At 37.5% G+C, this 17,700-nt stretch overlaps 1 protein-coding gene across 5 annotated transcripts in view; it reads right to left on the bottom strand.

The window, feature by feature from the left end:
- Nucleotides 1–9,498: 9,498 nt before the first annotated feature.
- Nucleotides 9,499–17,700, bottom strand: part of LOC117400278 (ly6/PLAUR domain-containing protein 6B-like) — a 30,299-nt gene continuing 22,097 nt past the window's right edge. For 3 of the 5 annotated variants that reach the window (XM_034000015.3, XM_034000034.3, XM_034000025.3), the window contains 4 exons: nt 12,021–12,166; nt 11,782–11,883; nt 11,307–11,437; nt 9,499–11,003 (listed from right to left, as the gene is read on the bottom strand). In XM_034000015.3, coding sequence (XP_033855906.1) covers nt 10,833–11,003; nt 11,307–11,437; nt 11,782–11,883; nt 12,021–12,141 — 525 coding nt within the window. In that variant the 5' untranslated portion in view covers nt 12,142–12,166 and the 3' untranslated portion in view covers nt 9,499–10,832. Of the gene's footprint in view, nt 11,004–11,306; nt 11,438–11,781; nt 11,884–12,020; nt 12,167–13,074; nt 16,333–17,700 lie in introns of those variants that run through there. The other 2 variants (XM_059032377.1, XM_059032378.1) reach the window with 2 other exon arrangements.

The following is a 17,700-nucleotide window of genomic DNA, read 5'->3' as shown; positions in this document are numbered from 1 at the left end:
GAAAGTATGTTTACCACATCAACACATTTCTAATCACCCTGTACATTATTTGAGGTGCTGCTGAAATTCAGCTTTTTCAGAATGTCCCCAACAATGGTCAAGGTGATGTATTGTCTACCAAATCTTAATCCAAATCAACAAATCTATCAAGAGCTAAAGCAAAGTGTAAAAACTAAATAACTTCATCACAAGGAACTTAATGCAAGAAGAATGGGCTGCTCTGAATATATGTGGGACATGTGTTCCAAGCTGCAGGTCAAATAAGGTCAAACCAGTTCAAGGGGGATCAAACATACCACAAGAGACACTTTTCCAGGTTATGTATCCTTTCCTTTGCCTTTTACCATTAGGTATACTTTCTAATCAGGACTGTATTTTCTCTCTGTTAGTTAATGAGGATAAAACAAGAAATGGTCTGAATTCCATTTGTATGGGACAGTGCTCTTCATTATTAAAGCCCTTTGACAGTTGGCACTGACTGCCACGTGATGCAGCAAAGAATGCAATTTAAAGGCTGAGTTTTAGGTCAGATGGATACAATACAGCATTTGGCAGCCCACCTTTAACATTACTGTAGCTACACAATTACTTAATTACATTATCAATAGTTTATGTGAGATTGGAGTAATCTGTATCTGAAATACATCTATTGAATGTGTAAATGTTCAGTAATGTCTAAATTGGGAGTTTAGCAGCAGGCTTGGGCTGGCTCAGTACATGGGTGGGAGTTCTCCAAGGAATGCCAGGTGTTGTGAGAAGCGAGTGGTGTTGGTGGCTCAGTTGGGGGGAACTCTCAGGACAGAAACTCAATCCCATGGCCCAGCATGGTGGTGTCGGAGGGGCATTGTGTGGTTGGAAGAGTCATCTTTCAGACAGGACATTAAACTAAGTCCTGCTTTTCTGCAGGAATTCAGGATCTCTCACTATAACCATCTCAGTTATGAAACATTGGAACACACACTTTTAATAAACGCAATTAACTTTATATAAATTCCACAAAATTGTCAAATATTGCTTGTCAATAAATCTTTCAGCACCTGTCTTTCTAGTCACATAATTGTCCTGACCAAGAGCCGTTCCCCAGGCTATCTGACATGCCTATTCGACATGACTATTCGTCTTCACCTCCAGACTCTCCCCCAGACTAGCCCCCATCCCCAGCTCCCCATTCTACCTCCATTTGCTCCTAATGCCCCCTTTACTGACTTTCCCCCCACATCTTATTCTGAACTCTCCTCCATCATTTCAAAGGCCCACCCAACCTCTTCCCCCCTGGATCCCGTCCCTGCTTCCCTTCCCCCTTTACTCCCTCTTATCCTCCCCTATCAAGTCTCTCTTTTTAACTCCTCCCTGTCCACCGGTATCTGTACTGCTGCTTTTAAATCAGCTATCATCATTCCTCTGTTAAAAAAACCCACTCTCGACCCTGCCTGCCCTGCCAACTACCGCCCAATCTCTCTCCTTCTGTATTTTTCAAAACTCCTTGAGCGTCTAGTTCACGTACGCCTATCACAATACATATCTGTCAATTCCCTCTACCCCCGATTCCAATCTGGTTTCCGTCCTTCCCATTCCACAGAGACTGCTCTCCTCATTGTCCAGAATCATCTGGCCAACTCCTCTCACGCTGGCCTCTCTTCAATTCTCATTATCCTTGATCTCTCCTCTGCCTTTGACAGAGTCAATCATCCCATCCTTCTCTACACCCTTTCCAACCTCGGTATTTCTGGAACATCCCTTAGCTTGTTGCACTCATACCTATCTTCTCGCACCTCTGCTGTTGCTTTCAACAGCTTTACTTCTCCCCCCTCCCCTCTGACTGTTGGTGTTCCCCAGGGCTCTGTCCTTGGACCCTTGTTATTTTCTCTGTACACCTCACCTCTTGAAGCTCTAATCTCTTCATTTAACTTCCCCCACCATTTCTTTGCTGACGACACCCAGATTTTCTTTTCCTTCCCTTCCTTCACCCTTGACCTTTCCGCCCGTATAACTGCTTGCTTGACTGCTATCCAATCTTGGATGGCATGCCAATACCTTCTCATTAACCCATCAAAAACTGAAATCCTTTTGTTCCCCTCCCGTTCTTCCCCCCCCTCCCACCCCCACCATTTCATTTCCTCCCCTGTCCCTCATTCCAGTTAACTCTGCTCGCAACCTTGGCGTCATCTTTGACACGACCCTTTCCCTTGCTGATCATATTTCGGCCACTACATGCACCTGCCGATTCTACCTATTCAACATCCGCAAAATACACCCCTCCATCTCTTTCTCTGCCACTAAACTCCTGGTTCATGCTCTCATCTTCACCCGCCTCGATTACTGCAACTCCCTCCTCCTTGGCCTTCCCTCATATGCCTTCACACCACTACAGCAAATTCAAAACGCCTCTGCCCGTATCATATTCAACCTCCCCCATTCCTCTCATACCTCCCCTCTTCTCCACCAGCTACACTGGCTCCCTGTTTACTATCGCCGCTTATTTAAATTCCTTACCCTAGTTTACAAATCCCTCCATGGTCTCGCCCCACCCTATCTGGCTGCACTTATCACTTACTATGTTCCCTCCCGTCCCTTACGCTCTCAAACTCTGTTGTCCCTCTCGGTCCCACTCTCGCCCTGTGCTCAATCCTGTTTCCGTTCCTTCTCCCTCCTGGCTCCCCTTCATTGGAATAAACTCCCACTTCATATAAAACAGTCCCCTACACTACGTAGTTTTTGCTCCTCCCTTAAAACGCATCTTTTCACCCTAGCCCATCCCACTGCGTGTCCTAGCCTCTAACCCCAGGTCAGGACCCTGCTTGCTTGCCCAACCCTGCCCTAGCCTCTGTTCTCACTGTGGCACCACTCTACTTACTCACCCTTGCCCAATAAAAGTATTTTCTTCCTTCAGCCTTTTCTTTTGAATGTACCGTTTAGTTTAAAAATTGTTCAGCGCCTTGGTTAAAGGCGCTATATAAATAAATATAAATAAATAAAATAAATAAATGCCTTTTTCAATTTGCTGATGAGTGAAGATGACAGGTTATGGGTTTTCCAGACCTCGTGGCTGGGGTGAATGTGAGGTTTTCTGCAAAACATGATCTTTGTTAGTTTTGGGTAATCCTTTTTTCAAAAATGTGTGTATTTTATCAATAAGATAGGGACAATGGTCCTTAAAGACTAAACTGAGACCACCAAACCCCAGTCCATTCACTTGATCGAGATTGTTGGAAGATCTGTATTTGGTTACAGCCCTTCTGGCCATTTACTAACACAGAACAATCCCCTGAACAAAGGGCAGTACTGTAATAAACAGCTTTCCAGGCAAACAAATATTATGCTTCAAAGCATGGAATTCTATTGTTCGAGAATTGCTAGAGGAAATGAGTAATAGAGGTATAACAAGCACATGCTTCGGATGAAATTGAATTAGATATTGCTGAGGAGGTCACATGTTGTTTTGAACTGTAACAGTAAGTATTAAATAACTGTCTTTCTTTTTTTTTGCTCTGAATGCATGTTTCTACACAAGTTCTCAGTACTTGAGGTTGGGTAATTGAGTGATTTTGCCCAATAGGCAATTTTAATTTATTGTGACGACAGCACTCAAGCCTGTGATCGCTGGGAATTTCAACAGAAACATTTGCATGTCAAAAAGACACCTCTCAATCTATCCATGGCCTCTGACACTTAATCTAACCCTGTAATATGTTGTGTTGTATAAATTGTGCTGGGGATGTTAAGACCTTCAAGGCTATGATTATAACATTATTTAGAAAGCTAAATATCACCATGTTTACATTTTTACAAAGCTGTGCTGCACTCAAATGAATTTTAATTTTATGTGACAATGCAGATTAACATCTTGAAAATCTGTTAGAATAGAAATGAAAGCCAGTTGCAGAAAGTATAGCTTTCAGATGGGTGTTAAGTAAACATAATGCCACCAAAGAAAGTTAATCTGTCATAAAAAAAGTTATGAACATTTTACAAACTTACCCAATGCAGATTGGGATACTAATACAACAAATTATTGGTATATCAATTTCAAAAGAACATGTTGTATGTCATAATAACAAATAACAGAAAGTCCATCGTTGTGTATGCATAGAAGTGAAGGGATCCCCTTAATTTAAAATCGCACAATTTAAATACACAAATACCAGTTTAAAAAGAACAAAAACATGAAGTGTGTATGCTTGGTACTTAATTAATGGAATAAAAAGACTGAAAGGGGATTTTATGATATGCTGGGGCCTTGAAACAGAACATTTTTAGTGGGTATTTGGCAAGATCTAGGGGTCAATACCTGTGTTTTTCACAATTGATCATGATATTACTTGAGCAAATGGGACCTTGGTTTATATCTTTGTTGAGGATTAACACAGATTATAACCTACATATCACACATGGAAATGTCTCAGGCCAGCAGCAAGAGCAAGTCTGAGAATGCAATTCTTTCAAAGACTGAGAACATCAGTGGGCTCCAAGTAAAGGAGAATTGAGTAGTTACAGGAAACTTAATAAAACACAATTCCACAAGATGCATTGACAATGACAAATTTAATGGACAAGCTTTTGTTTTTTCAGGAGAGGCATTTTAGTAGGCCTTAAAAAAGCACTTGTGTGTTTCAACAATGAGACATTCTTCATGTGGGTGCATATTCTAGTGAGAGCTCAAGCTCCACACCTAATAGACTCTGAACAAAAGAATTGTACCAACAGTCAGAACAACTTGTAGACAACCATTTTGTTGACCTTAGATATCTGCAGCCATGTGTATTGCACTCAAACTTCCCGGAAAGGTGTTTTATAGCCATGTCTTACTTGCTGTTTCTAAATGTGACTGATACGGGCTGGAGAGTCTGTAGGTTAAAATACTTTGAAAAAGAAAACTTATCTCAGTCGCTTTAAAAAATACTTCAGCTCAAGTAATTAGGTTGAGTATGTGACATTTTATTTTTTAAGTGTACTGTATGTCTTAAGGATAAAACATTTGATCCAGGTCATTTTGATTGTGTATTACAGGTGAAATAAGGCCTGTGTTATTTTGCAGGGATATAGCAAAGTACAAATTGATTGAACAGAAAGAGGAATTGTAGTCTACATTGAGCACAGATTAATGGTCTCACATGACACACCGCAGTCTCACAATTCAGATTATGCCAAATCAAACAAGTTAAACTGTTTCTGAAATTATTATTTTGCCCTTTCTTAAAGTAAATGGCTGCCAATGTTATCTTTTAAAGTGAGCAGCATTACTTAAATTGATTATCAAACATTCTAATACGACTATTCTTGGCAAAAACCTGAAACTACTGCCAACTTGCTTTGACTATGAATGGTACCTGACACAGAAGGTTATATAGAACATTATATTTGACATATCACGTAATTGTCACTTTGGATTGTTTGATGGGCTGTCTTGAAGTAATCTTTAGCACAAAAGCTCAACTCAGAGGTAAGGAGATGAAACCGTGGTAGTTATTTTGAAAATAGATTCATTGTTAAAACATCTTTTTATTTGACTCCTGCAGAGGAAAAGAGGTTCATTAACAATGTTGGTTCAGGACTGTGCTGATTTGAATCCTAACAGCATAAATACTGTTGTAAGAATAGTTTTACTTCCGACAGATTAATGTGACAATAGCAATACCAACAGGTTCGTACTCTGCTTCAGTGCCTCTGAATTTAGTAAAAGAAATAGGCACACTTTTTTATGCGAGAAAGGACTACAGATTAACCATAAGTTAACGTGAACAAAGACCTGCATATATACACAGGCTTTTTATAGTTCAGATTTCAGGACACAGATGTTAATTATGACTCAATATTGTAAAAGTAATTTTAATATTTTGTGAATATTTCACAAGTCTCACTTTAGTTAGATATAAGATAATATTAATACTGAAGACAATTGTATTATTTTTATTTCTTTTGAAATCCACTTTACATCAACAGGTGTTAACATGAATCCTGTGACAGACATAAGAAAACTATAAGTAACTCTTAATAACACTCTCATCATCTACAATCTTTAAACATGAGAATCTGAGTGGATCAATTTAGTAGATGCCAGTTTTAGTCAGTGAAGTTGGATTTGCACTTTTAAAACTGATTGGTCGTTTATCAATGTCAGTGTTATTCATCCAACAGACCAGATCTAGCAGCATTTATACTTGTCATTCAAAAGAGGTCTCCAAAGAAACATGACAACCAGAAAATGCCATTAATATTCCTTGTTTCCTAAAGTTTAATGTTTGTAAGGAGACTGGCTTAAAACCCTTTTGAATAAAAGTGAACAGCTCTAGCAATTATACTGAAACAGTATCCAGAGGGAGAAAGGGGGATCAAAGATAGCCGACTAATGAGATATCCGATAGCTCCAGATGATTTTCACTGCTCTCAGCACACCCTTAAGACTAAATACATAATTATAATAAATGAGTTATTGTACAGTCATTACCATTCAAGGAACACATGCACAGGCACAAGAAAATGTAGACTAAATATTGTACACTAGCATATTATACTTTCTTCCAGAAATATAATCTTATAGAATATTTTAAAGACTTTTTAAATTTCCAAAGAAAAGGGACCTCCCAAATGTTCCTCAAATTACAATGATGGGCCACTTGGGACTGGTTTGAAGAGTACAGCTGGCCTACCTAATCCCTAGATCTCACTCCAATTGAGGCTCAATGTTAAGAACTTGAATGAATCAACCCTATCCAACTGTCTAACACTGTCCAATTGGAATATGGGGGTCCCTGTTACTATCCCAAACTCCATAAACATCCAGTAGTGAGCTACAGAATATGGACATTTCCAATTAGTGAATACCATGGGCATATATTTTAGGTATTAATGCTGTGTACTCTAGTTAGGATTTATTTTGTATATAACTAAGTTTGCCATTCACAATATATATTCTTCAAGTCTGCCAGTCCCCTACCGAGATAATAACCATTGAGGGGTACTGTGACATCACAAGAGTGAAGACTGAGTGCTTTATGAAGTGCCACAGAACCCAAGGCTGCAACAAAATGTTCCTTCTTCATTCGCTCACTGCTGACCCTTGCCATTACAAACAACCTTTTATTATTTATGATACATCATATTGTTCAGCAAGACCATTTTTCGTGACCACTGGTTACTCACACAGATCAGTAATAATCCTTCCAGTTTTCTCTACTTCCTCATCCCCAACAATTTTCAACACTCCAGTCTCTCTCGGTGAGAATGGACTGATACAATCTTGAATTGCCTGTTTTTGCTTTTATAGCAGATTAACAAAGTCTTTGGTCTATTTTCAACCTCAGCAAAAGTTGATTTATGTTTTATAGCTAATTTCAAAAACAGTAGGCCTATAACTTTTCTTTTTTTATTTTGCTTAAACAGGTTTTTGTAAAATGAGTAAAACATAAAAAATTCCATTCCATCAGTCTATACTTTGTTTAGATTGGGCCCAATTGTCAAAGGTTTTTATTACAGAGTGTTAATTACTAAACAAAGACAATATCTCAACTTACAAAATAATAATGAACAGTCTTAAATTAAATATATTAAAATGTTTTAGTTCCGTAACTTTAATAGGTGTTTTTAACCTTTACTAGCACAACTAGTCACAATGACAAACCAATTATAATCTACAGTCAGCTACCATTATATTTCCATAAAATATTGTGTGGTTTTACATGTCAGCAGCTTTAGTTTGGTTGCATTCCAATTGATACAGACTTGGATGTTAAACAACTGGATAGTTAATTCAGTGCCGAAAACAACAGGAAATAAATGCCAGTGTATAACATACATATATTACAACATTGTAGTTTATCTTCAGTAAACTGGTATAAAAAAACACCATGTGTAAAATAAAAAGAATTGTATATATTTTATTTGCTATATTATTTCCTTCACGTGTCTGTCTTTAGAACTGCATTCCAGTATCAAAAACGACACTAGAACACTATTTAAAAGAAATATTAACACAATGTGTTATGAACAGTTGCAGAAGCACACAGCAGACATGACACAACAATATATATATATATATATATATATATATATATATATATATATATATATATATATATATATATATATTGTCCTGAAGCCAAATGCATTGTTTTCTATTTTAATGAAAGCACCTTTGTTATAAGATCTACACATTTAAAGAAGAGGACAGTAGTAGGTTATTTACCTTACAGTTATAGAAAATCGGATAACTGGGGATACACAAATACTAACACAAAGAAAGGGAATTTCCGTACTTGTCCTGTTTCCAGAACTTATTTAATGAAACAAAAACCCTGACTATGGTATCATCGGATTAAAAAACAGGTAATTAAAACAAAAGGTCAGTTGGAAAGCAGCAAAATATCCTCAGATGTTCGCACTCAGAGCAAACCCCCCCCCCCTCTCGTTTGAAGGGCCTGTTTCAAATAATAGGATCCTGGACCGACTGCCCAATTTACTTTTAATAACAAGTCAAACAGGACCACATTTTGAAAACCCAGTTTAATATTCTTGAAACTGTTCTTGACTGCTGTTAAAGACATTGTACCAGTCATGTTCCTCACTCCCTCTAGGGAAGTGAACTCCAGTCATGGAGTGCGGTTCCACTACAGGAAATTAAGAACACTTAAAGTGTTACCTTCATACCTAGAATTAAATGATTACGAGTGTCAGGCATCAGGGGTTTAAATGGTTCCATTGAACAATCCCCTACTGTAAAGCTCTGTTAACATTTCAACTATCTTTGTTTGTTTATGTAGTTAACACTTTGTTTGGAGTGTACACAGAGGAAGGCAGATTGCACTCTAAGAAAAGGAGTTTGTTTCACTGACATAGACCCATAACAATATATAATGTCACAGTCCACTAAAAATTCTAAAATGTTTCATTGAAAATCCACAGCTAAAAATAAATGTACCAGTATTGGTCAATCGAATACTCTGCTCTATAGCTTTGTTTTCCACTGAGAAATCCACACAATCATAATTTTAAATCATTTTAGCAAAGAAACCAAAAATATGCTGATAAAGTATTAGCGATATTAAGTGAATTAATACGTAATAAAACAACTTTTCTGAACAGTCCACCTACGATTGTAACAAACCTTCAGCTAGTGTGAGAAAAAATGCAGTTAGGCAAGTTATTTAGCAAAAATATTTAATATTTAATAAATGAATAGTTTTCATCTTGTATTGATAAATACCTATATAATTACCTGTTTGGGAAACACGCAAGTTTCCTTGTCTCCAGGGCAGAAATAAGGTATGGGTGGTCTGTAAATAAGGTAGGGGTGCTCTGACATTAAACCACAAGCGAGCAGTGCTTTTCAAAATATTACTAAATCTAGTAATCTTCAAATACACTGGTACACAAGTGTGGTAAAGCCTATTAATTGTTTACAACTGGGTAGTTTTCCCAAACTGGTCTTAAACATTAACATTTGAATTACATTTAGAGGCTGACTACACTAGTTTTCTGAAGAAGCAGAAAAAATGAACAATGTTTAGCCATCAGAAGAAAATAAACACTTTTATTTTTTTTTTTTTTTATAAAATATGTACAAAGGGAAACAGGTTTGGGTTACAGTAAGCTTGTCAACAAATGAAGAATTGTTTCTGTTGCCAGTCCATTTTTACTTTACCTGATGATGATATGGTTTGGGCTGTGAAAGTGCCCCCAACCCTGTGCATTATAATACCAGTAGTAGAGATATTATATTTTACATATGCGTTGGCTGTGAAACTGAGCTATTTGCTAGTAAGCAAGAAAAACATGGCCCCCCTTGTGTGTTTCAGCTATAATACAAACCCTCCTCCCAAACATTTACAGCTTACTAAGTACTGTGCATGCTATCTTGTGCTATTTTGGGAATTTGGATGAATTGCAAATACTAGATCAATATACAAATATTACAGTTCTGATTTCTGTTCTGATTTTATATATTTAAAAAATATTATATTTAAACATATAACACTGCACACTGCACATTGCCATAATTACATAGTTTCTTTGAAATTAAGGAAGTGCTAAATGCCATTTGACTTTTCCCCTTTAGACCCATATATATATATATATGTATGTGTGCATATATATATATATATATATATATATATATATATATATATATATATATATATATATATATATATATATATATATATATATATATACACACACACACATACATACAGGCCTACATAAAGCAATTGTCAATTACAGAAGTAGATGCACCATCTACAATTTTATAATTGATGGAGTCGTTGATTCCTCAAATAGTATACAAATAACTTTGAGGAAAGTGTAGAAAAAGTAATTTGAAGAAATGTGCATCAAATACAGTTCATTCCAGAAGTCCTCCATAGCAACAGTCCATCAGTCTTCACGTGCTACATTTTGCTGGACTCACCTTCCCATCGTTGGATGAGTAACCCAGTGTCTCTTATGTTACTGTATGTTGGTAATAAGCTCCTGACACCCAAGGGCTCAAGAAGACTTGTAAAATGAACATAATTTTCTAAAATAGCAGCCATGCATTGTTAACACGTTGAATAACAAATGTAAGACTGCCTAAGGCCAAATACAATTAGTTGACATTTTCAACTTCAGTCACTTGGGTATTGTAATTCCTTGGTTAATAGCCAGTTTGTATCCTTCAGTGGTTATTTTTCCTGGATGCAGCCCCGATAAGACACTGTATATGCATGTAATGATCCAGCAGTCCATATATCACGTACCATGCCAAGTTTTCCTTCATACAGTAGTTTCTTCTTGGAGAGTTTTGCGTGCACTGAAGATAATTCTTCTTGTTCTTGTGGACTCAAGACGTCTCATACATGTCATGAAAGCAGCAAAGCAGTAAGAAATGTTAGTGAGAAAGCTGCAGAGCTCAACGTCCTGGCCATGGCCCCCGATGAGCTACGAGACTGCTTGATGACAAACACTGCGTTGGTGTGATTTGTAGGGACCTCCACATTGCACACCATCCCCTCACAGCAAGAGATACATTCCTGAAATACAGATAAGGGAATGCTTGTAGCCTCATCACACATCAGGCCCAGTTCCCTCATTTAGCTCTATCATTGTGATAAGTTAAACTCTTACTTCAGTGTTTATAAATAAATGTGCTACAGTTATCAACTTAAGGGCCCCAATAAGGAGCCACACATTTTCAGACTCTTTGGTGATCAATTAATTCATGTTCCAATACAATCAAGAGGTTGCTTTGAAAATGCTATATTATAGAGCTGTTGAGTACAACATGTTGCTAAAATCACGATACGAGCACCCTGTATTTTGAAACTTCCACTCACTGTGTGCCCTGTGTCCCTGTGGTGGCGGCAACCCACAGCGTGGCAGTCTGCCTTCACGGCACATCTCTTAGTGACAGACTTGCTCCTCCCCTGGCTGGTAAAGTGATGCACCGTCATGCAGTAATTTGTATCTGTACAATATAATAAAAAAGGTTCATTGAAGATATGGGGTTTGAGGTCTCAGTTACATTTTAAATGCAGTGGTAGATCACTTTTTACTATGCTGTCAATAAAGGCCACTGGAACGGAGTAGTCAATATATGTTTACGGATGACAACAACAAAAAAAGAATTATATTATTTCCACACCTAGAAGTATTCTTGGACCCCTATTATCTTTTTACACATTACGTTTACACATTAAATGGCATTCATTTGCAAGCAATGCACAAAGTGGATATTAAACAGTTGTAATGTAGTTTCAAGCTACACAGTTATTTTGTCAGCAATGAAAACCTGTTGTTTCTGACACTCACGTAGGGGGCACCATTTATCTTCAGCCCATCGGTTGCAATTGTAATTGTCTGTTGAGTGGTCACAGGTGAAACACTTGAAGCTGTTTGGGAAGGGGGTTGCTGCTAAAGAGAGCAAGAGTCTACGTCATTGGTTGTCTCAACTTTATTGTCAGAGTTCAAATGTTTAATTGTTTTGTCCTATTGGACCTATAATCATTCTTTAGCACAAGCAATGGAAAAAATAAATAATAATTACTTACGATCGACTGGTGGGGAAAAGTTGTGAAAGTTGATATTTCTGGTCATTCCAGAGTCTGCCATGATAATGATTAGGAGGACCTGAAGGAGAACGGCCCAGCAAGGGAAGCAAGAGAGCTCCATTCTGGTTTTACACAATTCCCCACGTCTGGAATAGAAGAGTGGTATGGTTATGTCTAGCAGCTATTGCTGAGTCTCTGACACTATTAAGCTCTGACAGCATTCTGCCAATACAAACAATAAATACTGTCTACAGTGATCTTACACTATACTTTTGCAAAAGGATGAATGGAGCTATTGCATTTGATCTTGCTTTACAATGCCTAAACATATTTGGTAAATTCAAAAACAGACCTATGTTTAATACCGTATGTTCAATAACCCTCCCCCCCACCCCCCAAGAAAAAACAAAAAAACATTTTTTAAAGTTTGGTATTTTCAATATTTAATTACCATTTCTATCAAAAAAACTACTACAGCTTCCACTTGACTATGTAAATAATTGCCCTTAATTGTCTCCTTAAATATTTTCAAGTCAACCACTTGATTATCCAAAGCACTCGGTTATCAGAACAAAATGTATACAACCCTAAGGGTATCATTCATGGGGTTTCCACACAAGTTTTTTTTTTTTAAATCGAGACATTAACACGAGAAAAACATCTCATGTAAAATGCTTTTCTGGGTTTCCATTCACTCAGTTTATTTTACTTGAGTAAACCGGGCTTTTCACCCGACGTCATGCAAATGAATGGGAAAGGTGGAGGTTGATATGTAAATTAGCCATGCATAAAATACTCGTGCTGTTTTTGAAGATTACTAGTGAAATTTTGTGAAAATGTGGTGTCCATGCGCAGAGAACTGGTACATGAGTGAATCTATGCTGCTGTAATAAAGCACAAAACCTTGTATCTGGTTGGTTAGTAATGTGTTTTACTGCTCTTGCCCAAATTGTTTTTCAAATGTCATTAGTGGGGTGTCATGTTGTTAGTAGTGGATACTGTTTCAACGACTCATTAATTAAAAATAAACTCAGAGGTATAAAATGAAACTGACCAACAGGTATTGCAGATCACCATGTCTGAAAACTGGCGGTGGAGTTCTCGGTGGACAGTTTTTGATGACACTGGCTGCTCGCGCCCTAGGTTGAAATTTGCAGTCAGTTGATCTGCAGTTGCTTGCCTGTTTTGCCTTGCACTTCGAATTAATCCACGGATACCATGATCCTGGAGTATGCGCTTCCGCCCACAGTTGCCCTTTGCTGATGATGTCTTTCCCTCGGAGTTCCATGCCGACATCACCTTAGACACCGTTGCTCGTGAAACATCAGCAAGTTGAGCTGTTTTGGGTGATCGAGCCGGCTCATCACATCCAGTTCACCAACTATATTTATTAACGTGGAGGGCAGACACGCGTTGTCTTTGGACATAGCTCGGATCAAAAAAAGGACGGGAATGAATTCAGTTACATTTAAGCAGCTCACTTGCTCTTCGTGTTTAACTTTAGCATAGTTTTTACAGCAAGGGTTTTCTCAAACAGCTGTGTAATACTATAATAAGGGCATAACGCAGTTCATGGTAAGTGGTTTTATACAGAACTGTAAACCCACAAGAGATATTCAACATGACAGTCCAGACACAGCAAAAAACAATAATAAAAAAAGCCAACCGCCAACTGGGTTTCCATGCGAAACTGGGCGTGGATTTTCCAGTGTGTTTCATCATTTACACGAGTAAATGAGATTTACCCCATCCCTCTCTTTTGCCGTTTTTTTCAGCCACAAACCTGACTTACACGAGTAATTCTCCCAAACGTGCACACACACCGCCATTTCACATGCAAATTGACCCGCATGGAAACCCAATGATTGTTGTCAAAAGCAGGATAACCCTTGAGTGGTTACATACTCTCCGTATCCTTCAGGCCACAATGGAAAAGGGGCTGTAACCTCACTTTACACGCCTAACATAAACTCCTCAATCCTCTGACAGGTAACAACAGGCCAGGTAAGAATACAATGCCAGAAACAAGGGCGTGACAGAGTAGGAAATATCACCGACAGATAGGAACAATTTGCTGAGGTCTTCCAAAGTGCAGTATTTATTAACAGAGGTGAAAATGACCAGAAATATTTACTTTTACCCTAATCTCAGTCTTCTGGATGCAACTCAACAGAGCAGTAATTGAGCAAAAAAAAAAGTCTAGTCTATACTGAAGGTTTAAAGTAATGGAGACAGTTATGACAATATTTTTCCTTGAACATTTATAATTTATAACATTTATAAATATAATTTGTTTTGGTGCAAATTCCGCTTAAAGTAAACTTATAAAATGTCATTTTTTGGGGGGATGGAACTTGGGATGCACGCACCCTGCCATTAGGTAGTTTTAAGACAGGTGTCCTATTTATTTGCATGGCAATACATTTTGTCTTAAAGAAACAGTTGCACAATGTGATCCCTGGCTGAGATCCAAAGGTTACCTCAGTACAGTATATCTGACACACTGGTACCTCCCAGCATGGGAAAGTAAACTCAGACCCAAGCAGAGTCAGTGCCAGATAATACAGTGTATTACCATCAGCCTACAATTCTGACTGCGTAACATTGACTTAAAAAAATAAAAACTCTATTGAAAATTTTGCACAAAAAAATTATACAAGCTTTTTACTTGTTTTGTCTTCTCCAATACTGTGCTTGACAGGCAGTATCAACTCTACATATACGCAAGATTCAGCCCCTGTTTACAAAATACAGCAAATCCCTTTTACTCTTTGTATTTTAACAATAGGACATTTAGAAGTATGCATTCAAACATTTTGAAACCTGTCCTGACTATTAAGGGCTGTTCCAGCTTGGAATGGAGAGCTGTTCTGTATATAGTTTGAAGGTATTTGTGAAACATTACCCTTCAAGCATGCATGTTGGTTTTCAAATGAGCCATGGGCACAACGAAGGGAAGAAATCAGTGCTTTTCTTCGAAAGCCTGCAAGGCTGACAGGATATTAGGAATAAGACCGGCATAGATATGAGCAGAACTCAGTAAGGGAATCTTCTAACATGAAGTAAATCAGGGCACTAAGATTCATTGTGAAGCTTGGAATATATATCAGTATATCATAGAGGTAGATACTGTAAGTTTGAGACTTGGTCCGCACCTTTCACAGACTGACATGTACAATTATCTGGCGCTCACATGGTTCCAGTGTCGTCTTTAATAGTGATGTGTTTGATGACTAACTCCTGTTCGGGACTCTTAATGGTCAATAAGTCAAAAATTCCACCAGGCAACTACTAGATAAGGGAAACTCGTTAATGAAAATGTATGTTAACGAGATCAAGAAGAATGGATGGAAGCATAATTCGCTGTTATGGAAACAACTAGCGTACAGGGAGAATTTATTTAGAACACTTCACATAGAAAATGCTGATTACCTGGTGTGTGTGTAAAAATCGGACGGTACGGATTAAAAAATAAATAAATATTAAACCCCACTAGTCATTTACCCTCTTTATTATTATTATTTATTTCTTAGCAGACGCCCTTATCCAGGGCGACTTACAATTATTACAACATATCACATTATTTCACATTTTACAGATATCACATTATTTTTACATACAATTACCCATTTATACAGTTGGATTATTACTGGAGCAATCTAGGTAAAGTACCTTGCTCAAGGGTGCAACAGCAGTGTCCCCCACTGGGGATTGAACCCACAACCCTCTGGTCAAGAGTCCAGAGCCCTAACCACTACTCCACACTGCTGCCTCTTTCGGGGGGATATTTTGCCATAGCTTACTCTAGAAAACTCTTTTAATGTGCATTTTGCAATCCTTTTTTGGTTAAAAAGAAAAAAAAAATACAGTAAGCCATCTATGTATATTGATAAATCAACATAATTTCGGAAATCACATTTGGACAATTATTTAATAACGAGATAGGCATAACGACCGCCAAAATCAATGCTACATACCGGTTTCCTGACTAACACTAGAGTTCTTATTTACAACCTTTTGAAAATCCTGCCCCAAGTTTCAGGCAAAGTTGGCCTGGAAAGGGGGAAGTAAAACAAAACAAAAGTAATAATTTAGTGTGATAAAAGGTTTGATTGGTTGATGAAGGATCTCATTATTAAGTGAAATTTGCATATTAAAAGCACCCAAGATGACTCATGCAATGTACATCTAGATTAGGAGTTTGTTGCCATAAATAAATAAATACAAAATCATAGCATATTGAATGTGGAAGCTTGTCTATATTTTGTATGATTTTTTGTATGCAAAAAATAAATAATAATAATAATAATAATAATAATTTTAAATTATTAATTACTTCCATTGTTATGTTTCTGTGTGAAAGCATACGTAGTTGACAGTCGAGTCTGTTTACATTCCCCCAAATGTAGTTTTAGCTGCAGGGAATAAGCTTCCCTGCCACCTTAAAAGCCGCTTAAAACGAGATCACTTTAGAAGCCAGTTAGGCACGTTCCTGCTATTGAAGTACTTCCAGGTGTATTATAAGAGGTTATAAATGACATCCTCAGGCTTTGTTAAAGCTCAAGAAGCACAATAGAAAAGAATACTGTATATCGGTTATAGGCCTACTCACTGCATCTGAAAAGAAACATAATACAGATGACTACCTTTTTGATTCTGTTAATACTACTGGCTACAGGGAAACTAAACACTCAAGCAGTGTGCGTAGTTATATCCGCTGTACAGTAACGATTACAGTATATTACTACAGCTACTCGGAGCAGCCAGCCTTAGTCATGAAGGATGTCTTCAGGGCAGGAACACCCCCTAGACCTTGTTCAGAGCCCAGTGTTTTCTTGCAGTGAAATGCCTATAAAATTGTTCACATGTTCCCATTACTTTTCTTACCTAAATGCAATTTCCTACAATTTAACCCCTCTTCATAGATGCCAATGTGGGTACAGATACTACAACAGCCACAGTTAATTAAAACACCTCATTCCACATCCTTCTGCTATTTAAAACTGTAGTTCTTTGTGGGAATGAGGGGATGTAAAAAAACAAACTCTGTCACCATTTTAACCACGGATGCAGACATGGTTAACTATTGTTCTTCAATCATTGACTTTTTAACCTGTTACAACAAGCTATAATAAGCATTATATCACACCTGTGTGTATTCTACTAATGATGTATAAGATAAATACCTTTGCACAGAAACCCAACAACTGTATGTTGTGTCGGCTATCTCCTCATAGTGTACATCAAAAGTACCACAGCTATGGCCAAATGTTTTGCATCACCTAGAATTTTACGATTGAAACGATATGAACATAATTTAGATCTTTTATTGAACATCATGTAATCAAACAAGCTACAGAATGATATCGCAAAAGTATTTCATATTAGATTTCGAAACATCACATTTTTCAATTTTTGTCAGTTTTTTGTTAAGTACATGGAAAACTACAAAAGCGGTATGTAATTTAATATGTTAACGTAGCATTATTCAGCAGGTTTCATTCGAGTTTATGAAGCAAAATTAGTTCATTCCATAGGTTGATGCAAAACTATTGGCCACAGCTGTAAATTATTTCCCATTACCAAAACGGTTTGGCTGTGAAACCCCCAACACTGACCCCTCAGTTACAACAGAATGCAAATTAGTTTTAGGCTCTTACAGTGTGATAAGAAGTGATTG

This window comes from Acipenser ruthenus, chromosome 10, assembly GCF_902713425.1.
Source record: "Acipenser ruthenus chromosome 10, fAciRut3.2 maternal haplotype, whole genome shotgun sequence".
NCBI lineage: Eukaryota > Metazoa > Chordata > Actinopteri > Acipenseriformes > Acipenseridae > Acipenser > Acipenser ruthenus.
Note: the sequence above shows the minus strand (reverse complement) of the source record. Positions and strands in the feature narration are given on the sequence as shown.